Source organism: Pocillopora damicornis, chromosome 12, assembly GCF_964200805.1.
Source record: "Pocillopora damicornis chromosome 12, jaPocDami1.2, whole genome shotgun sequence".
NCBI lineage: Eukaryota > Metazoa > Cnidaria > Anthozoa > Scleractinia > Pocilloporidae > Pocillopora > Pocillopora damicornis.
In genome coordinates this window covers 2,235,020-2,257,477 of record NC_142681.1, presented here as the reverse complement: position 1 = coordinate 2,257,477, position 22,458 = coordinate 2,235,020, and the positions used below count along the sequence as shown (strand labels likewise).

Genomic DNA, 22,458 nt, shown 5'->3' with positions numbered 1-22,458 from the left:
TTTTATTTTGAAAATCAATCCACCATCTTGAAAACTTTTTCCGCACAGAGGTCCTGGGAACGACAGAGGATTGGATCCGTCCTTCATTCGCACTTCTGTAAGTTTTTACTTCGGCTACATGAGATGCGGTACCTCGTTAACAAAGTAATTGGTCAGTAGTTGGACATTTGCCGACAATGAGTGATAGCGACGAAACAGTATGCGAGGAAATTGACGATCCAGCAACACAGAGCTCGTTTAAATTGTCACCTTCAATAATCGCTGCAAAACCAAGGTGAAATTGTTACTTAGTAGGTTAGTTGCGGATGATGATAAGTGAGTTTTGCGCTTTTTTCTTTCTTATACAGGAAATACGTATTGAATGAAAGTGCTAACCTTGATGTTACAACCACAAGGGATGCCCCTAGCTCCCCAGAGTTCCTCCCTCCAGATGCAAAAGTCCAGAAACTAGCAATCAAAGACAAGACCGGATCTGCAAAAGCACGTGGTTGTGAAGAACTGGAGAGCTCTCAGGCTTCCTCGACAACTAAAGACAAAGTAGCAGGAGAAAAACTATCATCAATTAAGGAACACGAAGATAAAATTGCAGAGTTATTGGTTACACTCGAGTCAGACTTGGCAAGAGGTAGGAATAAAATCAAACAAAACAAAACAAAAGAAAAAAAATGTTAGCCAGAAGTTTGGTAAAGGAGAAAATGCGTTGTTTTTAACCCTTTACGCCCTAACACCAGTAAAGGTTTTCTCCATACTGTTCTCCATACATTCTCTAATGTGCTGACAAGGAGAATTTGTGTAACAATCAACAGCTTCTTTAGCCACTGATAATTTCTTTATTCTCATGATCTGACTGCATGATTTAGGGGTGATATTGTAAGGAGAAATTAGATGCTAGTCACTTTTAGGGGTTCAAGGGTTAAGGAGGGTCTGAAAATTCCACTTGTTGATTTTAGAGTGATATGAGTTCTATCTATAACGTTTTAGGAACTCCACTTAAAGAAAGTTCAATCTTTGCTCAAGTCAAACAACTGATGACTACAGTTAAGACTCAACTTGCTCACTTCACCCGATACCAAAAACAACAAAGACATCAAATTGCAAGTTTTACTGTTGAGTCAAAGACCAACCAAGATGGCTTTTCATCACAGAGGACTTACAAAACTAAGTGTAAGCTGCTTGAACTTGCCGCGCAACAAAAGGAGTTGTTAAAACTATTCCAAGGTCATAAGAATCTTTTTGAGAAAATACAAATGCTGAAAGAAAAGGCCAAGACAGTTGCTGAGCATGTTTTACCAGCTGTAGAGATGCATTGTAAATCTTATGGAGCAAAGAACATGCAGCTAGAAATTAAAGAAAACAGTGCTGTGTCAAGTGCATCAATGACTATGCTGGCATCAAATATAAATTTGTCGTCAGACACAGTATGTACAAAAACCATTAATTGTGCCACCAGTATCTGTTTACAGCCCTTAACACTGTCTACTGCCTCACAGTTCACAACCTTGGAAGATCAAACGCAGCCTTGTCATGTGATGACAAGTTGTAGTCCTACAAATGGGAGACATGTTTCAACTACAACTCATACTTCAGTGACCTGTCCCCTACTCCAATCAAGCATTCAAGATACGGTCTTAACTGGTCATCAGGTACATTATGTAGAAGGAAAGCAAGTTTATATGCTACCTCAAGAACTTGATACAAGTGTTGCAAAGTCATATTCCTTGATACAACCACCTCAGGCACATGATACCACAGCAAGGCTGTCTTCCAATACAAAGACCTCTGCATCAGCAACAGAAACAAGGCTCACCACAGCAAATGTTTCTGATGTACAATCAGGGACAAGCTGTATTTGGCTCAGTGGAATACCTATGGTGTCTTCCTTGGTGTCCAGTGTCAATACTCCTGTATTAAGTTCGTCTGTTTCATTGCAACCAATGAGTTATCCAAGTACCAGTTCAACCTTGCAAAGCTCACTTATGCTTAGCAGTGAAAATAGTAGTCAAGTGCTTAAACAAGCAACCCATGCAGGCCAAAAAACCACTCCTTCCCAAGTGTCAAGTATGAACTCCATGACAGTATCGGAGCTTCAACCAAGAGCCTGGGCCAAATCATCAGTCAACATACCCTCCCAGATTACTTCTGCAGTACCAAGTAAATTACAAGCCACTAAAACAACTTCTACTCCATTGAAAGGACCAGTGAGTATCACTAAAAATCTTAACTAGTTTAGGTCACACAGGTACTGTCTACTTTATATGCATTAAACTTGTTCACAATTAGGGAAATTTTAATTGGGGTTACTACACCAATAAAAAATTTGTGGTGAAATAAAGGTGTATGAAATCTTACAAATACTGTTACAAATTCTGCTTGTTTTGTCAATGAATTAGCTTTGGAAAGGGGATTAATAAACAGGATTTTACTATGTGCTTTGAATTCAGGTAATTTTCCTGCCATTACATAGTATTAATTAGTTCCCTCTGGAATTTAAGATCCTCTAAACAAATTTACCACTGACGGAAATGATGGGCAAATATTCAGTTGAGCATAACAATTCTTTTTGCAGTCAGCGCTGTTGAGAAGGAGTTCAGGTTTACAAAGAAAAGGTTCATTTGGCTCAGACCTTCCTGACATAAAAAGCCTTCTTAGCCACAATGTTATTGAGGCAGGCATGAATGTCCTTTCAATACAACACGAGGTGGATATTTATTGTTGTTACTACCAGTTAAAACAAAAGCATATAATCTATCTTCCATGCACCTTGTTGAAAAAAATTGAGTCATATTTTATCCAGCCCAATACTGCTCAACAACACTCAATTTCTCAACATTTTGTATGACCAACATTCTGCCATAACTTCCAGAAACTTTAAGCTTAGGATAAAATCGTAAGATTTGAATCTCAGACCATCTTATTTCTTTGCAGATAAATTGTAGGCTTAATGTTCAGATGAAAATAAAATGTTAAAAATGGAAGAAAAATATTATATATCTTAAGCATAGTTTTCAAAAATTTTGGGGTGATTTAATCTCCTCACAACAGTTGTGAGTTGGTAAAGTGAACCTCTTGACCATAAGAGTGACTAGTATTTAATTTCTTGTTACAGTATCATCCTTGAGTCACACATTTAATAAAAATAAAGGAAATGATAATCAACTAGAGAAGCTCTATTCTAGTTGTCAGCATTTTAGGAAATGCATAGAGAACAGCAAGGAGAATATGCATTCTGATGTTTGGGTGTAAAGGGTTGTATTTGAATGCATTCATGATTTACCTAGTGATGTGGATATAGCTTCAAAACTTGCTGCTGAATCCTTTTTCAATGTCAGTTATTCTGTCATATTTACCTCACAGGGAAGGAATTTTGAGGCTTCTCTGAGGTCAAATGGCTTAATAGAGTCTGCAGGTGGAGAGACATTTCGCACTCCTATGGCTTGGATGAGGGCAGTGACAGGAAGTTGGAATACTATTAAGCAATCTCATGCATACAAGATGGTAAATAGATATAAAATTATGATTAAACCAACACAGTGACTGCAAAGATGTACTTACAATTTGATAAACAAATGTCAGGTTAAAACAAATTAAAGCAAGTGGCAAATGTACTTTAGTACTAACACAAATGACAATGGCTCTATCGATGATAAAAATAATGATGTTGTGATAAAATTTAAAATGTATCTACAAAATTATATAACATCTACTTCTACTGAGTGGTGACCCAAATTTTTTGTGTTTCTTTACAGGTCCATTATAAAGGCAAACCTCTTGCATTATTCACAATACCATCCAAAGAAAAAGGTACCAGTACACCTACATAATCATTTCCAGCTACATAAAAATGTCTTTTTTTAGTATTTTTTTAGTTTTTTTTTAGTTTCATGCTTGCTGTCTTTGCCTCTAACTTTGCAGACACTTGTGGGAACAAAGAAAAACAGGCCACAATGACAAGGTACTCTAGACTGTTTTCTCTCTTGTGTACTTATTACACCTTTATAATATTCAGTTGTTTTTTTTAATTTTACAAGCAATATTTTGGGGATTGCAAGATGGTGTTAATAGCAATTACTCTCATATCCCAAGGAAGAGCTTTGCATAATGATTCCAAGTGTTTACAATAATCTTTTTGAACTGGAGACTATTTTTAAAAGTAAAACCATACTTGTAATGTGCTTTGTGCAATTTCTATTCATCAAAGTTGTATTTCAGGGAAAAAAGAATGTGCCTACCAGGCTATGAAAAATGTTAAACAATCAATTTCATTATAATAACATATTTAATTAAAAACATGGGACTTTTTTTGAGCAGTTTAGGAAACCACTGACACTTCTTCACTTCAATGTCTGTATGAGTTTTAATTATTTTGCATCATAACCACATTTTGTTGAATCCTTTTTTCAAGAATATTTAGTTCTTATAAACTCTGATTAAATTTTACCTCTAGGGAATTACTTTCCAGTTATCAACAGAAGACAAGCAGGAAGAGTGGTCTAATGACCAGCTGGGACAATGTAGCTAAGCTTCTCACTGACTGCCAAGTAATGCCTATCAACAAAGATGAATTGATTCCCTCAGACAGCTTTTTACCCATAGACTTCTGGGAACCAACACTTGAGGTGGATATACCACAGTCTGTCCTGGATGGACTTGAATTTTGAACCATGTATTTACATGTTAGCAACTTTTAATCTTGAACTTATAGATACCGGTATATTAGGTTTTGCAAAATTACATAAAAAGTACATTTTCTACCTGTTATCATCAATGTCTTGCTTCATCAAACCTAACAGCTGTATCTAAGAAAGTTGAAAGTTTAAACATTGAAAACTTAGGCTGGCTTAACAGAACCATATTGATCCTGATTTTATATCTTGTATTTATGTTGACAACTGTTTGCATCATTAAAGGCTTGTCACACTGCATTCTAATGTGGTAGTGTAGCTGGTTGTTGTAGGTGCATGTTAATTGCTACAAACTTATTCAGTCCATAAATTACGAATGCATGTCCCCTTTTCCTTTTATCAAGGTTTGGGTAAGTATGGAGAGCACTGATATTAGCATTTACTCTTTCAATCTGTTTTTACTGCACTATGATAAGGCAGTACAAGTATTAAGTGAAACACTTTGAGTAAAGACATGCCTATTCACACAATGGAAATGTGGACATTCCAACCAGCACAGAAGAAATGTATACACATGTTTATCTAAGATTAATAAAAGTGATTAAGGGTAAATAACACAGATTAGGATGTTAAATAATCTATTGAAAAAGACCACCAGTTCATAGACAAAATAGACACAGTCCTATTTGTGGCTTATATGAGACTGCCATGTATCTAATTTTAATATATTTTCTTATAAATCAGTAACTGAAGATATTTTACACTCAGGGTTGTAACATGTGTACATGTAGTACTACTGTCTGTCTGTGTCAGCATGCACTCAAAGAAAAAATTGTACCTTTACAGTATTTTAAAGCTAAAAACTTTCATTACAAGTCACATTTTCCAGGGATCATAATTTATAAACTGCTTCAGTTAAATGACTGTTCTCACTGAGAGCAAACTGACTTTAAATTTCCTTACTGAACACAACAAAACAGTATTAGGAAACAACATTCACTTTACTCTTACTCTAGGCAGGTTTCAAAGATCATCTGTCTAAATCAAACTTGAAAAAAGTATTTTAGACACAAAATGTATTGATCTATGAAAGGAAATTAATATTTCTCTAATCAACCATGAAATATATGTCAATGTTTCATGTGCAAACAAATTTCTATCATGATAATAAAAATAGAGATATCTATCCATTAACTCATAATAAAATCCCTTGACTAGTAATTACTTCTCTCCTCATGTTATTGCTATCATTGCTTCTGCTTGTTTCCACACAAATATCAGCATGTTGTTCAATCCAAGCCAGTGGAAACAACTTAGAACATATTGGACATGGAATATGGTCATCTTCAAGGGTAGTGTTAGTTTGAGAAACATCTGTTTTATTATTGCACAAAGCAGCATGAATTTCAATCTTTGTTAATGGGAAGAACATGCTGCAGATTGGGCATTCCACTAAAGATATTGTTGATGCTTTCTTGGCAGGTGATGGTGACAATTCATAGTTGCCATGGTGGAAAAGCTCTTCTTTTGCTGGCTTATTAGCAGAAGAATCTAACATAGAAGGGAGTTCTTCTGTGTCATCCTCAAGAAACCTTGATGAAGATGATGGGATGTCCTCCTCAAATATGTCAACAGAAAGAATTGGCTTCTTCCTACTTTTATGAGTTTTGTTTTCAGGCATAGATACAGTTGATGTCAAATCTGGTGATTGATTTTGGTTCATAGTTGCAGAGGGTTTCTCTTCTGAAGCAGATGTTGCATTACTAAAACTTCAAGCAAAGATTGTATTATGAGCAGTCACAATGTAACAGTTCTTCCCAAACAAGTCCCTGTATGAAGTCATCCAAACAAACAAACAAAGAAAAGTAACATTTGTAACAATAGCAGGGCCTGCTAAGGCTAATTGTGCATCTGCCTCTCTCAACCAGACCTTTTGTTTGTTAAAATTACACTTAAAGAAGCTCAAGAAGGATTTAGATATATCATTATTGGAATGCATTACTTCTTACTGAATAACTAACCTCTCTCTGAGCTGTTTCTTTGCTCTGCTAGGATTTTTGCCCATTTGAAGACTTAGACTTGTATCACATTTGTTTGTGGACAATTCCAGAACATCCTGAAAATTAAGAATCACTAGCCATCACAAAAAATGAACTTAAAGCGGAGATCTCTTTCTGTTAATTTATTAGGAGAGTAGCAGTCCTAATTTTATCACTACAGACAGGCATGAAGATGCACACAGTGTTGATTACCTCTAGATCACTATCACTGTCCTCAGCAGCTGGCTGTAATTTATCAATGGCAGCCTTTGTCATCTGTGAAAAAGAAAATACTTTGGATATTAAGAGACAATTCAAACAAAATCTCACCATTTATTAACATTTGCAACTAATTTTGTCAGTTGTCTAGTCAGAGGTTACCTGAAGAAAAACTTTCTTCTCTAGGCTGGTGAGAGAACAACCCCTCTGTGCCTCCATTTGGCTTCTCAAGTCTGGGTGAAAGAAAAAAAAAAAACATTGAAATAGACAATGAAACACAAAGTACCTGACATACAGTCGTGTCATGCTTATCAATAGAGTTTATGAACCCTCTACAAATAAATAAGTGCTAGTAGCTGAAGCAAAAAACTATTAAGACAATTAAGTGAATGATAGATAAATTGTAAAATTTTGGAATACATACAAAAATACTAATATATGTCTTGCAAAAAGAGAAAGCTGTAGTTTACAAGATGAAGATAAAATGGAGATAATGTTTACCATCCTGGTCTAGTCAAGTGAAAGAGGCTAAAACACCAATAGGAAACTTTGTGCATTTCTCCATATGCTAACAAACTGTTAAAGGACATAAAAACATGTCTATTTAACCCTTCAACTCCTAGAAGTGATTCTCACGCAACTTCTCCTTACAATATCCATCCACTATCTAGCAAACAGGTATTGAGAATACTCAAATGTATCAGGTAGAAGTTGTTATCTTGATCTAACACCAAACTGTTGCAACAAATTTACAAGGGGATGTGTAGCAGCTGGAGGGGAGAATTAACAATCAGATCCTGGGAGTTCCTGGGAGTTAAAGGGTTAATATTCATAGCATGAAACCAGTGAGAGACGCTGGTCATTTAGTTTTGACAGATGTCAGTTTTGAGCCAAACTTTAGAGTCTTGTTTGAAGGTATCCTACTAAATTGTCATTGAATACAACTGAAGATAAAATTGATTACCTTTAAATGTAACACTTCCAAGATCAATTTTTGTGAAGTCAATATCCTCAAGAAATAGTTCCACTTCATCACGTATCTAAAAACATTAAAAATATATATTTATTTATATATAATTATGTATTTCTCCAAAATTGTTCTTTAACTGTCAACTGAAGAGTAAATTTAACTTGAATGGTTGGATTGGAAACATTCCTGAAATTATGACATGTGAAATAGAAGGGTTTTTTTAAGCACAAAAAGAACAGATTGAAATGCTATTCTTACATCCCCAGCAAGGCTCCATGTCTTCTCTTGCTTTTTCTTCTTTAAATTTGTTTCTGTAATGGAGAATAATTTCTGGTGTGAGAAATTTTTATTCAACATAGATATCAATGAGAGGGAAGAGGCAATGTCAAGTTCTGCAGAGAGTAACTGGGATACCAATGCAAAGTGTTGTCGGGTCAGTCATGATGATGGGGCCAGGTTCTGATTTAAAGAAGATTCTGGAATGTCATTAGGAAACAATTATAAAGTTTCCAGTCAGGGGGAGATTGTTTGGTGGGGTTCTAGTGTACTCAGATTCCCTCTGTAATCCATAACTTTGTGCATATAACAAAACATCTTACCACCTTTGGAAAGGTTTTTGCATGGTGTCTCAGTAGCTTAATTTATGTCTTGTACCTTTTTCTGTTTTTTTTTGTACTAGTCCCTATAATCTGTGTGTATGAAGTAGTGGTAATATCACCATGTGTCACTGATAAGTGTGGTAATTGTGGTTCAAATCTACAGTAGTAGCCTGCTAACTCAAACCTTTCAGTAACTGGAACAAGATCTGATTTCCCTCAATCCATTTTTTTCGGTCATTTACTATCAAACAAACCTTAACCCATGATAATTCAAACCGTTTTTCTTCTTCTCTTGGGAGTTTAAGTCAACAGGGTTCTACTGTAATCTTAGACTTTAGGTCTAGCTAATGCTAGTTATTGGTAACAATGGTTGTATGGCCTCTAACTTTGTCTAAACAAGCAGACTTACCATCACTGGGTGAGTGCCAGTTTCTTTTCTTGTAAGGACTTTCAGGACTGGATGCAATTTCAGGTGATGACCTTTTGTTCCCAGGTTTGATCCTTGGAGTTGTGGGAGATCTGCTGTCTAGAGCAGCCTGTAACATCTTTCCTGCTCTGTTCAGTGGACTTTCAGGGCTTCCTTTCTCAAAACTCCTAAAAAATTAATTTACAAAAAAAGGTTTTTACTAATCTTTTCTTGTTTCTTTGTTGGAAAGAACACAATGGCATGTTCAGGCACTGACTGAGATTATTTGCCTACAACAAAATTATTGCTTCTTACCTAAGGCAACCCATGAGGCCTGATGCCTTTTTCAATTGCACAATACCATCATCATCATTTACATCATGTGAAGTTTGCCCTAAGGTGGCTGTTGTACCAGATACTCTTGCAGGAGGGACTGATACAGGGTCACTCTCAACTGAAGCCACCCTTATGAATGACAGCCCAAATTGCTTGTCTGACCTGAAAGGTTGTCGACAGGTAACTCTTATGCGATCCCACTGACTTCCTAGGGCTTGCTTGGAAAAGGAATCTGAATTAGAAATATTTACCATTAATAAAAAAAGGGCGACACAACCAAGTTTAATATATATATATATATATATATATATATATATATATATATATATATATATATATATATATATATATATATATATATAATGTTTCAATTTCATTGGGCATTTAAAAGTTTTACATTATTTGTAAATATTTTATTTAGACTTCATTAACTATAGGGTACATTTTCCCATGGAAAAGAGTCAATTAGCCCTTCGTCAGAGGGATGACAAAGGGCTAACACTTGAAACACCAGCTTTTTCACTCTTTACGGTAGCCAATTTATATTTTCAACTCAGTTGTTAGCAGTAAGTTACCTGCTATACTCTCCCACTGATGCAGCACCACAGTTTCTTTAGAAACTTACCCCCTTTATTCATTTGTAATTTTTTTCACCCTGAAAATATACATACTATAAGATTTTACACCATTAACTAACAGCATAATTTCTTCTAGTTGGCAATATCCATGCTGTAAGAATTTATGCTGTTAACTTATTTTTACTATATATTAATTTATTATGATTATTACACCGACATAGGTAGTAGTGTAAAATGATACAGACTATAGACTGTGATAGTCGCATATTATGTTATTACATATATTCCAGTGTGATAACATTCAGTACAATGTGATCCACTATGATACATACTGTGATTAAACATTCTAACAGTGTGTGTCTTAGTCCAGTGTTTACACTCAGCTGGGGTCATCAGCATGGCTGATGGTAGTAAAGTTAAAAATGGCTTTTCCTGAGGCCACATTGAGTTTCCAACCAAAATCTCAATGAAGGAAGAACCACAGTTACCTAGGGAAAAGAATTAGTAAAGTTTCATGAAGCTGGTTGTAAAAAGCAAATAAAAGTACAAGTATAGCTATTTTTAACAATGTGAAACTAGACAATCACAGGCTTTCAATTTGTCAAGCTTCCCTGTCAGTTTTCTAGGAGCCAGTTATACTCCTGAGTGGAAAGAGGCACTGAGAGTAAAATGTTTTCTCAAGAACGCAGAGCAATAATCAGTGTACAATAGCAGACATTCTAGCACACTTGACTCTTGGCCAGGGCATCTCCCCTACCTCTCTATCCTCCTTTCTACTGTAAAATGAAATATCTATCGCATTAAGAACTGAAGACCCTTGGGAAACTTTACAGCAAAAAATTTGCTTGGGTAACTTAGTAAGATATTGCAAAATTATTTGAACTTATTGCTTGTCCTCAAAGTTTAAGATGCAGGCATCGAACATGAAGGGGATTTCAGTATAAAAATTTCAGTGTGTAACTCCCTCATGGCGCTTTTAACGGCGTTATTTCCCGTGTTTACCTTATATACGATTGCATTTTGACACGGTAAAGGCATACTGTCGAGGGAGTCGGATTACATTTGTAAAACAGTAAAAAGCTCTGGTAAAATTGGCGGACGAAATGAAGACTTCTCAGATATCTATATATCTATCATGTCTTTTTATAGAATATGGAAAATTAAACTAGTAGTACGTAGAAAAGCGACAAAAAACCAAAAACGAACAAAGGTGTTACATTTAAGTAAGTGAATGCACAAAGAAACATGAATAGAAGAACAAAGATATGAGGCATCACGTGCATTCCTTGGCTTTATAATCAGCTGAGCTGTTGATACAGCTTAGAAGTTTTTACTGTTATTTCATTGAAGGACTAACACACACCAATGTCGATGTGACTGATATAAGATGCCTTTTCGAGCTGGAATTCAGCTTCCATGCGACCACAATTCGAGTCTTCTTTCGCACATTTCCAAGCGCTCGTGGCATCTGTCTTTCCCTTGCATAAATTTTCAGCTTTAAAGATTGCATCCTATTAAAAAAGAAGCATTGCAATCATTATGAGGAAAAAATAACGAAAAAATTTGCAAAAGCAAAGTTGTTGTTCAACGTACCTCGGTGCTAAAGCGAACTACAAACGTAAACGCTACAGGCGCCATCTTCAAATTTGGCGGGAGAACGAAATACATACCACGTGACCTCAGAACCAGTGCTTTTAGGTAAATTTCTGCTGGTTGGTTGATAATGGTAGACGTTGTGAGGGACAATTTTGAGGATCTTTTTCCAGAGATCAAAGAAGCGATCGAGCAAAGCGCTTTCGTAGGTAAGTAAGAGTTTCCTTAAAGAAACGATCTTGGCTGATAAAGGTTCCTGATAGCGATCTAAACTAAGTATCCGTCAGTATACGATCCATGCTTGGCGATAACATGAGCCATTATACCAACAAACGTAAGACAGCCAGAACTTTGGATGAAATTGAGCCTAATTCTCCTTGATTGTGGTGCATTAGCTTGCATTGGCAAATAAAAACGCTAGAATGATAGATTTTAAACAACGAGTAGTGAAGGTGTCATCAGCCATTCCCCATTCCCCTGGGGGGGGGGGGGTAGGTGAGGTGAGTGCAGGTGGGGGTGTACTGTAGGTAGGGTACCTGTGCAGGAGGGATCTTCCAGATGGAGTGCTTTGCCAAAACACTCAACTTTGTCCTCCTAGATAGGGAATTAGTTATAAAAATATCCTCAATTAGGTCTTAATATTAAACATAGTGAAAAACACACCAGAGATCAAGTTGAAACACTGAAACATTTTCTTCTTAAATCATAGCACAATTGCAGACTGATATTAACAATAATTTAAAACCAGACCTGTATGCTAAGAGTTGGCTTGATTATTCATAAATCAGTTTTCGGTTGAAAAATTGTTATATAGCTAATTCAACAGGTATAGTACCAGTTAATCATAAAATACTATTATCCATTATTTATTTAATTATAGATTTAATTATTTATTCTATTAGCTATTGATACAGAGTTCACAGGCCTCTATACCACTGATGGTTCTCAGCCAAGGTAAAGCTTTCATTTGTGACATTTTTTTTGATGCCTTGCTGAAAATTTCATATCTTATTCACTCGTTGTTCTCTTACAGTAGTTAAAGATCATCAGAAACAAATTTGTTTCTGTCTGGTGCTCATGCAACAGCAAATTTACTTCTTAGCTCAGTACTGGTTGATTGCTCAAAATTACTATTTACCATCACCTTCCCATGGTATACTCAGTCTATTAAATTATTCATGATCTATCTTATCTTGTTGAACTGAAATTTGTTTGAAAGATATGCTGTCTGAAGGTTAAGATTTCTGCTTGATTGGGAAACAGTTTTTTTTTTGAAACAATGATCATTTATTAATTGGTTTTGTGTTGTTGTGTAGCTTGTTTGATGGTCCTGAAACACGATACAAAAAATTGAAGAAAACTGCTTCACAGTTTTTGATCAGCCAGTTTGGTGAGTTGTCAGTTGTTATTACTGGTACATGTTTTTCTTAGCTTGAGATTAAAAAGTAGAGAAATATTTAAAATGACTATTGTTTTAAGATTTATTCTTTCCTCAGGATTAACTGCCTTTGTTCAGTCCAAAGATGATTCCAACAGGTATGTTTTTGAAAGGACTTCTAGATTCATACTAATTATTTTTGATCTGGCCCCCTATAAAAATAGCTTTGATAAACTTTAAAGTGAAATTTAAAATATTCTCTGAGCCAAAATATTTTTTTTGTTTGTACACTATTTATACTTCCTCCACTTCCAATGATAACCCTTGTGATGTTTCCCACTCATTTCCAACCTCTTTTGTTAAATACCATACAGTTTACCATGCTTCAAATTTTTCTATTATCACTGATTTCAAACCTTGACTGCCAGGAAACATCTCCTCTTTCCCTGCAAACCACATGATGATGTGAAGGAAAAAGGGAACATTTACACTAGTGCTACAATCTTATGATCCCTACCCTGGCTTCTTTATTTACCTCCTTTCCCTCCCCCCCTGAGTAGCTCTCAAGTATTGCTACTGTAGGTTTCTTAATTTCCTCTAAATTTCTTTTAAAAATAATGTTTTTGTTTTCTTTTATAGATATGTTGCACATACATATAATTTCTCTTTATTTCCAAATTCATTTGGACCTTTAGATGTCAGATTTCTTTGTCAGGTGACTTTTATCCTTTCATAGTGATAGATCTGATCAATAATTTGCATACTATTATTAGGACAGTTCTGCACAATGTCAGTTCTATTAATTGATCTAAAGTTTAATTATTGATTTATCCTTAAGGACACAGCTATCTTCCTATCGCAAGCCTAAACCAGCGAAGTCTCAGACAATATTTTTCTTTTTTTTTCAGGCGTCAAGTCTGGAATTCTTGTGTCAGCATAACTTTGATTTCAATAAGGTATTCAGTGAGCCTGTTCACAAAATTATTCCATTCTTCCCCAATTATAAACTGTTTTGGGCTCAAACCTAAACTAATGATGTTTTAATTTTGTGTCTCATAGTATCAAACTCTCTCCAATTTTTAAGTTTCAACTCCATCAAGTAACATCTTTCAGGCTATCATTAGTCAGGAAATAATTATAAGTTATTAATCTGATCTCTCTTCAGACCAGCAAGTGTTAAAACAAATTTTGTTAGTGGATAATTATAATATTTTTATCATTTTGGAGTGAAACAGTTTCATTGTTGTTCCTTGTCCTGTTATTTGTTTATCTATTTATTTATTCAAGACATATTTGATATTCAATTATCTTTCAGTTTATTTATAATGGAGTTTCCTTCTTAAATAATGACCAGGTAGTGTAAATTACTTGTGGCATGTATCTTCCCATGTTTTACATGTACTTGTTACACTTTGTTTACCACAAATATATAAGGAACTATGTAGGGTGTATGCGACGTAGCTGTGTGTTTGTTATGTTCTTTTACAGTTGTATTGTTTACATAAGCTATGTGTTAGGGTGATAATTTATGTAGGGGGGTTCACATGTCCAGCTCAGGAGAACAACACATGTTTTGAAGTTGGTCTTTTGCAAACATAGGACTAGAATTTACTGCAGTATGTGTAGAAATGTGTATGATAGAATCCTCTTGTTGTCTCAACCTGTTGTTTGTGTACCAACACCTTCCCTCCTCCCTCATAAATGTAAGATCTGCAGAAATATCTATGGATATTCACCCTGTGGAGGTTTACTGGGGATTGAAAATTTAAAGCATTTAGGGTAAAAAAAAGTCAGGGAGTGAGAAAACCAAAGTTGTGTCATCATCGTGGAATTACAGTGGGGTTCAAAGGGGAAGACCTTAAACAAAAGGAATCAACCATGGGAATGGTATGGATAGTTGCTGGTACAGCAAATTATTGTCTCTATGAGTTTTAAAAAAAATTTATTAATTCTCTTACCAGCTGACTGATCGCATTTATGGAAAAGTATCTTTAAATTTTTTTTTCAGTTATTGTTAGTACAAAAGTTCCACAAAAATCACAATCTTTATGAAAGTTTCCAGTCACAAACCCTAAGGTATTTAACCAATGATATTTTGTTAGGTAGGGAAATCCAAAATTACAATTGCTTGCTACTAGTTCTAGTTCTGTTTTCTAGTGGTTAGGTTTTTCATAGTTAAGTTCATGGTTCAAGATAACAAAGTTTGTAGCAAGCAGGTAGCTCTTTAACATGTGACTCTGAAATTTTGGAATGCTCTTCCCCTCGTCAATGTCTTAAAGCTACCCGGAGTATTGTATCTCATCTAATACCAGTCCATCACCAGCATTTTTACGGACTTCTCTATCAATTCATACTTCTGCTAGAGAAGCACTTTAAGAGTTCCTCCTCACTCCCAAGATCAAAACATCAATTTTCTGCACTGTCTCATTTTGCTTGATTTTTACTTTGGGAATTTGGTGTGAAAGAATGCAACATGAAGACCAAGCAAGGAGTGAGACATGAATCTCTTTCTCCCTTGTCTAGCATGCTAGGCACCAAGCACCCAAAACTCCCAGTGAGAGTAACTCATTTATTAATTAGGAAAAAGTGATGTAAATTTACTTTTTCCTGCATAGAATCATAGATGACAATGTTTTGACTGGATACTGTGCAAGGCTGGAGGACTGGATCTTGACAGCACAGGCTGGAGATGAAATTGAATTTAACCTTGGCAGTTGTAAGTTTGAATGCAGATGGAACAGCTCATGCTTGAAAATGATATAAATTGGAGCCTGTTGAGAACTTAAATTGAACCTGAAATCTGAAATTTGTAGAGATGTATTTCATAATTCTGGGGTTTGTGCAGAACCAATATACCAGGTTTTTAATCATAGCAGCATACATTTTTTAATTGAGAAATTTTATGAGTCAAGATGATGAAGAGCTAATTTTCTTTCCAATTCCTTAAACCACCTCCCCTCCCCCACATTAGAGGGCTTGGTCACAACCTAAAATGTTCAATTATTGTAATATTTCTGTACTCCAAGCAAGTGATTACTAAGTTATTTAATAAATGTTTGTTTAAGTGATTACCTTTATTATCCTTCTAAATAAGGAATCTGACAACTGATGTCAGGTTTATCATCAAAGGTGTTGGTGATCGCATCTGTTCTCTGCTGATTTTTATCAGATCAAGCCCAGTATCTTCTACTGGAGGAAATAAGAACAAGATTTATCAATGTCCACTGCACAATCAAGAGGCAGTATAAGGTAAACAATGTTGGAGGAAAGAGACATTTTACCCCAAGCAGTATGTCTCTTGGGTTGTTGGGCAATAAAGAATAGAGCTGCACACTCCTGATCAATTACCTCTCATAAAGTGGCTATGAAATTCGGATAACAATTTAAAAACCAAAACAATTTTTAGTGACAGACATACCCATAAAACAGACATCTCTATGAAAAATTGGTCCCCGCCATTCTTGTTGAAATTTCTCAGTTATTTTTGTGCAATTTACCTTGTGATCTCTTATGAATTATTTCATTTCCTATTGTGTCTTTCTAGATGCTAATTACAAAACTACCCATAACAAACCTTGAGTCTGATGGAGAGAGAAACACAGATCTAATTTCTCAAGAACAAGAAAAGTAAGGAGGTGATAAAATGACATTATTCACACCTAGGAGTAACTTTGTTAGTGTCACTTAGCAACAATCGTTTGGCACATGCAAAACAGATGTTGAGAGGGATTAAAAAATGAGTATTTTATGAAATCTCTAAATTTTTCTGGAATCAGGCACAAGAATAAGTGTAATCACCTCCCTCCTCTCTCTTTGTCCTATGCTCATTACTCGGGCTTTCCAAAGGAAACCCCTGAGTTGAAATTTTTGTTTCATTTTTTTCTTACTGTATTGATTTTTTTATTTATCCATCTTACAATGTTTGTTTTTATCTTGATAGAATCTTGAATGCATTGTTGGGATTTTCCAAAGTTTTCCAAGTTCTAACATCATGTAAAAAGGTACTTATATTTATAACAGTCTGATGATTGCAAATGGTCTCTCAGTCAGACTCCAGTAAATTTTATAAGAAGCAAACATGAGCCAACAAAGATAATACACATGCTCTTATTGGTCAAAAGCTTATCATTTTTAGTACTGGTAAACTCTTAGCTATTTTAAACAGCCATAATTTGTTTTATCATACTTTGTAATAGATGAATAAATAAATAATGATTAATAGCATTATAGTGTTTGAGGTAACTTGATGTTTATAAAAACTTCTTTTTGATTGAATAATCAGCCTATTGTAGGACACAACGTTATAACGGACTTGCTGCTAGCATATGAGAATTTTTATGAACATTTGCCAGGTACGAACCTATATTCTTTGGTAATTTTCTTCTTGCTTGTTTTCTTTCTTGTTTCCTTGTTTTTGCTAAGATTTGTGTGTTTAGTATAATTACTTAGGAACAACCTGGGCTTCATGTATTTTTTTAACTATTTTGTTAATCATATATTTTTTTCTACAGAGAGTTTTAAAGATTTTAAACTGAAACTTCACAAAATTTTTCCAGTGGTTTATGACACAAAATTGGTTGCCTTTGAAATTAGTAGGAATCCGGTGAGTACATGACTATTAATTGGTGAGTCGAGAAGTCAGGAAACATTCCATGTATTTTGGTTTAATCAACTGAGTTAATATTGTAAATTAACCACCGTAAAGAGTTTCTGAAGCTGACGTTTCGACCCCGGCGTGTTTTGAATCACATAGTCGTAAAGTCAGAACCAAGGCAGTGACAATAGCCAATCAGGCAAAGCAAAAGGTCACAAGACGCCCATGCTTTGTCGTTTGAGCTGACAAGATCGGGAACTTAAGAATCATGACGGATGAAACTTATTTGACTTCAGCCTCAGTTACGTTCATTCATGTTTACTGAATCAGTCCATTTGTCTTGTATTTAGGTCTTTTCACACTGTAACTTTTGTGATGACACAAACTTAGAAAACCTTCACAATTCGCTGTCAAGGTATGGAAAACGTGGTTGGTTTGACAGTCAAGAATACTTAATCGTTTTAAAGCTCGGATAGAACAAGGAGAAGCTATTATGAGAGTAAGATGAAACTGAAGTGTGGCAGCCTGTATTTGAGGGATAAAAGAGAAGTTTATCCCCTTGTTTATTATTTGAAATAAATTGCTAGAACCACATAACTAGATCGGGTTCTTCATAGTTGTGGCCTATTTCAAGGATTCTGATTCCTTAGGGAATCTTGTTCAAGACGCTGATGGTAAAATAGCATTCCTCTAGACCCTAAAAAAACATACCTTGTTGTACGACATATGATCATTCAAGCCACACGAGGGAGGAGTACCCCGGCCCTTCCCCCCCCCCCCAAACTTTACCCCAGGTATGTTACTTGATATTGAATGAACATCTTTATTTTTACTTTGTAGTAGTGACGCACAGTACTTTGCCCTTTTCGCACCCTCTGTGGTATTTTCCGAAAAATGTTACAGATACCGTAAGTACATAAGTCACAAAAGCTAATTTATATGCTTATGAGACAGTACTAGAGGCCTAGTAAAGATTTTTTTAAAGAAATCAAGGATGTATACTTTTACAATTGTTTAATGAAACTTAGCTGGAAAATGTTGAAAAACTTCCTGGTGTTCTTTTTTTTCCTATTATTTTAGTCGACGAGAAAATGCCTCATGAAGCTGGGTATGACTCATTCCTCTCCGGTTTTGGTAAGTAGTATAACTTTCTTTTAACCGTGCCAGTTGTTGTACAAATCGCGGGAATTCCTACTTTTGAAAGGACAGTGATAAAACGTAGGGAACCCAAGCGCGCGCAGTTACTTGAAGGACAAATTTAACTGCTTATGACGCGCTTTGATCTCAAACAATTAGCACTACCCTCTAAAGAATTGCAGCAAATTTAGTTAGGAGGTAAAGAAAACTCGTAACCACCTGTCATTATCCAAGTCTAGCAAACGTTGCTAGATTACTTATTTCAGGAACTCAATAGAACAACGTTAAAACAAACAGATGTTGCTAATACTTTTTGTATATCTTAAAGAGTGATGCTTACTGTATTAGTATTTATTCTTCTCAACAGTTTTTCTTCGGATGGCACATATGCTGGCATATATGGGATCAAGGTAAGTGACTCGTTATCGTTCTTGACCAATCATACTGCATTGATAAGGATTCATTGCAGTCTCAAATAGTGTCTTCTGATTGGCTTCCCCTAACATCGTCATCAGTATCACTACTAGTCTCAGAAACAGAGCAATTTTAGGATCTTCAATGTACAAACCCATGTTTTATGATGCTTCTTGTTTAACTGGCATGTCTCCATTTAAGTTTTCTGTTAATCTACAGAAGGTCTCCCGAAGGACCGTTACCATTTTCAAAATTCCTTCGCGTGTTAAAGCCGTACGAGAATCTATTACATTTGAGCAGAGCACAAGTACAATATATGGTATGTAAGATGGTCTGAACAATCAACATCTCTTTGTAGAAACCTCATCGTTATAGTCATTTCTTATTCTGATTGGTCGCAATTATTCACATGATCAGATCAGTAATAACACCGAACAGTATCTGGCGATAGTATCCTGTCAGTAAAAACCCAGCATGCGACTTATGATTGTAAAGTTTGTATGTGGTATGTAAGATGGTCTGAACAATCAACATCTCTTTGTAGAAACCTCATCGTTATAGTCATTTCTTATTCTGATTGGTCGCAATTATTCACATGATCAGATCAGTAATAACACCGAACAGTATCTGGCGATAGTATCCTGTCAGTAAAAACCCAGCATGCGACTTATGATTGTAAAGTTTGTATGTGGTATGTAAGATGGTCTGAACAATCAACATCTCTTTGTAGAAACCTCATCGTTATAGTCATTTCTTATTCTGATTGGTCGCAATTATTCACATGATCAGATCAGTAATAACACCGAACAGTATCTGGCGATAGTATCCTGTCAGTAAAAACCCAGCATGCGACTTATGATTGTAAAGTTTGTATGTGGTATGTAAGATGGTCTGAACAATCAACATCTCTTTGTAGAAACCTCATCGTTATAGTCATTTCTTATTCTGATTGGTCGCAATTATTCACATGATCAGATCAGTAATAACACCGAACAGTATCTGGCGATAGTATCCTGTCAGTAAAAACCCAGCATGCGACTTATGATTGTAAAGTTTTAAATGCTTTATTCACTGCGATTGCATGTGAGTGAAATTTTGCGCTTAATTTAAACTTCTCACGATGATTGCCGTTAACAAATTCTTACCATCTTTTTACTTAGAACTTAGCTGGTGCGGACACACCCTCTATTCGACCTCAATGGCTTTACGTTACCTCCAAAGAAAAAACCAAGCCACTAATTGCCAGGACAGTAAGTTCTTTTGTTGTCATACCTGATCTGATAACTTCTCTGTAATATTTTCAAACTCCTTTATACAGTGATAAAAATCAAGTTCTACTTTTGGCAAATTGTATCTTTTGACAGTTGGCTCAGGAATTTGCACACTTTAGTTCCGTGGACGTCAAAATTTTAGACTTGCAACACGCACTAGTAGCTGTCCCTCATCGTAGAAAGTGAGTGCTGTGTACTTTTTTCCCCTACTTTAAGGCAATTTTTAAGGGTGAATAGTAATGTTATGCAATCGCTTAAATGTTGTAGTGTAGTGGGAATCTAGCCCAGGGTGTGCATTCGCTGAATTCTGTTCGGGTCCCATTTTGTTCTCCATAAGTCGAGCTTATTCCATGCAAACTGTACATTGCATCATACAGTTTAGGGTATGTCGTTTCCATTTCTCACTTTCTACCATGGGCTACCATGTTGAATATTCCCCATTATTGACAAGCCGTGACGAGGCCAGCTAAGTTGATGGCTCATTTTGTTCTTTTTTTTCTTCTTTGCTTCATTAAAGAATGCCCAGCTGATCACTGACGCCATAGTTTCAAGTTGCCTTTTTTTTTTTGACCCTTGCTCACCATAGAGTCTCCAGTAGCTCAGTGGTTAGAGCATCCGACTAGATCACGGAGGGTCGTGGGTTCAAATCCCATCTGGGGCTTGGATTTTTTCCGAGTTCTCCAAAAATTTAATTTATCATCAATTTCTTTGTGTTGAATATGTCTGAAAGCTTACCATCGCAGTTAAATTGAGATCACAAGGAATGTATTAAAAAGCGTGGTTCATGGTTGTAGAGTAACCTTGGTAGTTTAAGTACTACCTGCTTAAGCAATCTATGAATCATGCGCAATATGAGGCTTTTTAATGAATGATCTCATCAAGAGAATTGTTCTGAATTGGATATTGGGCCTCTTTTAGTAATAATTTACATCTGAAATTCATAATCTTGCTTTTTGTCCTCTCTCAGAGCAAGAGAAGTCTTGCGTACATTTCGACACCACAAAACGCTCAGTGTAAGGCAGTACCACCCACTTTTAGATTCACCTGAGATGAAGGTGGCTCTGTGGTAAGTGAAGCTTGTTCGAAGATGACGTATGTTTAGAGCTCTTTTTGTTTCGACAATTATTTATTAGCAATTATTCTTCAAAACATTTCTCCTCTTCAGGAGGAAATAGAGAAAAGAAAATTCGTATTTTCAAAACATAAGACTCATATGAAACTTGAGTTTGAAAAACCGTCCAACTGACATCGTATTACTGGGGTATAAGAGCAAGTTTTCTTTTGCAGGAAGGGGACGGAAACTTAAGTCGGATTTTTTTCCACTTATACCCGACAGTTTATACTTATCCAAAAACTGTCAAAGACTTCTCTGCTCATGTATGCCATTTTTCCTTACCCTTGAACTACCAGAGATGATCAATAAGGAATTTGTCGTTCCAATATCAACACTTTTGCGAGAGGAAATGTGATGGGAAGAAAAAAAGAAAACAACGAGTCAGAGTATATCATTTGACTTAAAACCAAATTCTCCGAGCTGAAATCAGAAGAACTGTCCTGCAGACAGTACAGAGAATTTATACTGAGGTAGTCAGATTAAAGTGACTTGACAAGGAAAACTCCCTTGTGAAAATTCAGCGGAATTGATTTCTTTTGCCTTGTAGACCAAAATATACAGTACCATCACAATTCTTCTTGGAACAGTACGACCCTCGGACTTTTGAATCTCAAAAAGATATGAATGAAATTAGACTCGAATCTGAATGCAGCACACGTATGACGGCCTGGGGTACTTTTTTAGTTTCAGCTGTTGATATTTTTGTCCGGTGCATAGATGATGCATTAGATGGTCAATGTTTTCGTTTACACAAAAGTGTTTTTTATCTGTCATTTGTACCATGATTTATGCACGCCATTTGCTTTGTTCTTGGTTTGCCAGGTGTGGCGGAACTGCTGTGATCTTTTCGGCTGTTGCGGTGTTTCTGTGGAAATCGTGGACATAGTTAATTTATTTTACCAGTCAGAAACAAGTCATCACTGAAATTCTGTTAATTTGGTCTGTTTCTTTTGTTATTTTATTCTAATGTAAAGTAAATAAATTGCGGACACAGCTAATAAAATTCGTCAATTGAAGTTTCTTCTCTTCTTTCTTTAAATTTTTTTTCTTATCCATTAAGCTAATGTGGCATTCACACGCAAGGTTTTTTTAATCATCGATCGTCTTCTTTTAACTTTAACAGTTATTACTGCGTTTATTCATTTTGAAGGATGAAAATCCCGGTTTTTCAGGTGTATTTCCATCTTT

The 22,458-nt window shown here is 35.6% G+C and overlaps 3 protein-coding genes and 1 non-coding gene across 7 annotated transcripts; 3 read left to right on the top strand and 1 right to left on the bottom strand.

Annotated features, from left to right (window-relative positions):
* Window positions 1-27: 27 nt before the first annotated feature.
* Window positions 28-4,919, top strand: LOC113665543 (uncharacterized). The gene is made up of 8 exons (XM_027181257.2): window positions 28-274; window positions 348-625; window positions 982-2,198; window positions 2,567-2,698; window positions 3,355-3,495; window positions 3,747-3,801; window positions 3,913-3,952; window positions 4,445-4,919. The coding sequence occupies exons 1-8, from the start codon at window positions 177-179 to the stop codon at window positions 4,656-4,658; spliced, it is 2,175 nt and encodes a 724-aa protein (XP_027037058.2). The 5' UTR covers window positions 28-176; the 3' UTR covers window positions 4,659-4,919.
* A 268-nt stretch (window positions 4,920-5,187) lies between these two features.
* LOC113665542 (uncharacterized) lies at window positions 5,188-11,510 on the bottom strand. The gene is made up of 11 exons (XM_027181256.2): window positions 11,363-11,510; window positions 11,133-11,280; window positions 10,102-10,257; window positions 9,171-9,423; window positions 8,859-9,043; window positions 8,109-8,161; window positions 7,845-7,920; window positions 7,043-7,113; window positions 6,875-6,937; window positions 6,644-6,738; window positions 5,188-6,391 (listed from the first exon to the last, which is right to left on the bottom strand). The coding sequence occupies exons 1-11, from the start codon at window positions 11,435-11,437 to the stop codon at window positions 5,818-5,820; spliced, it is 1,749 nt and encodes a 582-aa protein (XP_027037057.2). The 5' UTR covers window positions 11,438-11,510; the 3' UTR covers window positions 5,188-5,817.
* Window positions 11,456-22,286, top strand: LOC113665536 (poly(A)-specific ribonuclease PNLDC1). Of its 4 annotated transcripts, none has more exons than XM_089190630.1 (23): window positions 11,456-11,571; window positions 12,265-12,316; window positions 12,679-12,752; window positions 12,859-12,898; window positions 13,380-13,455; window positions 13,649-13,696; window positions 14,056-14,094; window positions 14,749-14,816; window positions 15,356-15,456; window positions 15,910-15,989; window positions 16,285-16,367; window positions 16,681-16,741; window positions 17,023-17,092; window positions 17,252-17,343; window positions 17,685-17,749; window positions 18,175-18,242; window positions 18,415-18,468; window positions 18,839-18,881; window positions 19,105-19,204; window positions 20,046-20,135; window positions 20,250-20,338; window positions 21,124-21,222; window positions 22,093-22,286. In XM_089190630.1, exons 1-23 carry the CDS (start codon window positions 11,493-11,495, stop codon window positions 22,154-22,156), a joined length of 1,635 nt encoding a protein of 544 aa, XP_089046756.1. In that variant the 5' UTR covers window positions 11,456-11,492; the 3' UTR covers window positions 22,157-22,286. The 4 variants fall into 4 exon arrangements, with proteins under 4 accessions (XP_089046756.1, XP_089046757.1, XP_089046758.1 ...); XM_089190631.1 differs by lacking the exon at window positions 22,093-22,286 and adding an exon at window positions 21,818-21,958; XM_089190632.1 differs by lacking the exon at window positions 20,250-20,338.
* Trnas-aga (transfer RNA serine (anticodon AGA)) lies at window positions 20,744-20,817 on the top strand. Its single transcript has one exon. It is a non-coding gene; the product is annotated as a tRNA-Ser (tRNA).
* Window positions 22,287-22,458: the final 172 nt, after the last annotated feature.

Bases quoted from the DNA above. Each gene is read 5' to 3' on its own strand.
- LOC113665543 (XM_027181257.2), top strand. From the start codon at position 177: ATGAGTGATAGCGACGAAACAGTATGCGAGGAAATTGACGATCCAGCA. The intron at 3,496-3,746 runs GTAAATAGATAT...GTTTCTTTACAG, and splicing joins AATCTCATGCATACAAGATG to GTCCATTATAAAGGCAAACC. The intron at 3,953-4,444 runs GTACTCTAGACT...TTTTACCTCTAG, and splicing joins AAACAGGCCACAATGACAAG to GGAATTACTTTCCAGTTATC.
- LOC113665542 (XM_027181256.2), bottom strand. From the start codon at position 11,437: ATGTATTTCGTTCTCCCGCCAAATTTGAAGATGGCGCCTGTAGCGTTT. The intron at 11,281-11,362 runs GTACGTTGAACA...CTTTTTTAATAG, and splicing joins TAGTTCGCTTTAGCACCGAG to GATGCAATCTTTAAAGCTGA. The intron at 6,739-6,874 runs GTAATCAACACT...CTTAATTTTCAG, and splicing joins ACAGTGATAGTGATCTAGAG to GATGTTCTGGAATTGTCCAC.
- LOC113665536 (XM_089190630.1), top strand. From the start codon at position 11,493: ATGGTAGACGTTGTGAGGGACAATTTTGAGGATCTTTTTCCAGAGATC. The intron at 12,753-12,858 runs GTGAGTTGTCAG...TTCTTTCCTCAG, and splicing joins GTTTTTGATCAGCCAGTTTG to GATTAACTGCCTTTGTTCAG. The intron at 18,469-18,838 runs GTAAGTAGTATA...TCTTCTCAACAG, and splicing joins CTCATTCCTCTCCGGTTTTG to TTTTTCTTCGGATGGCACAT.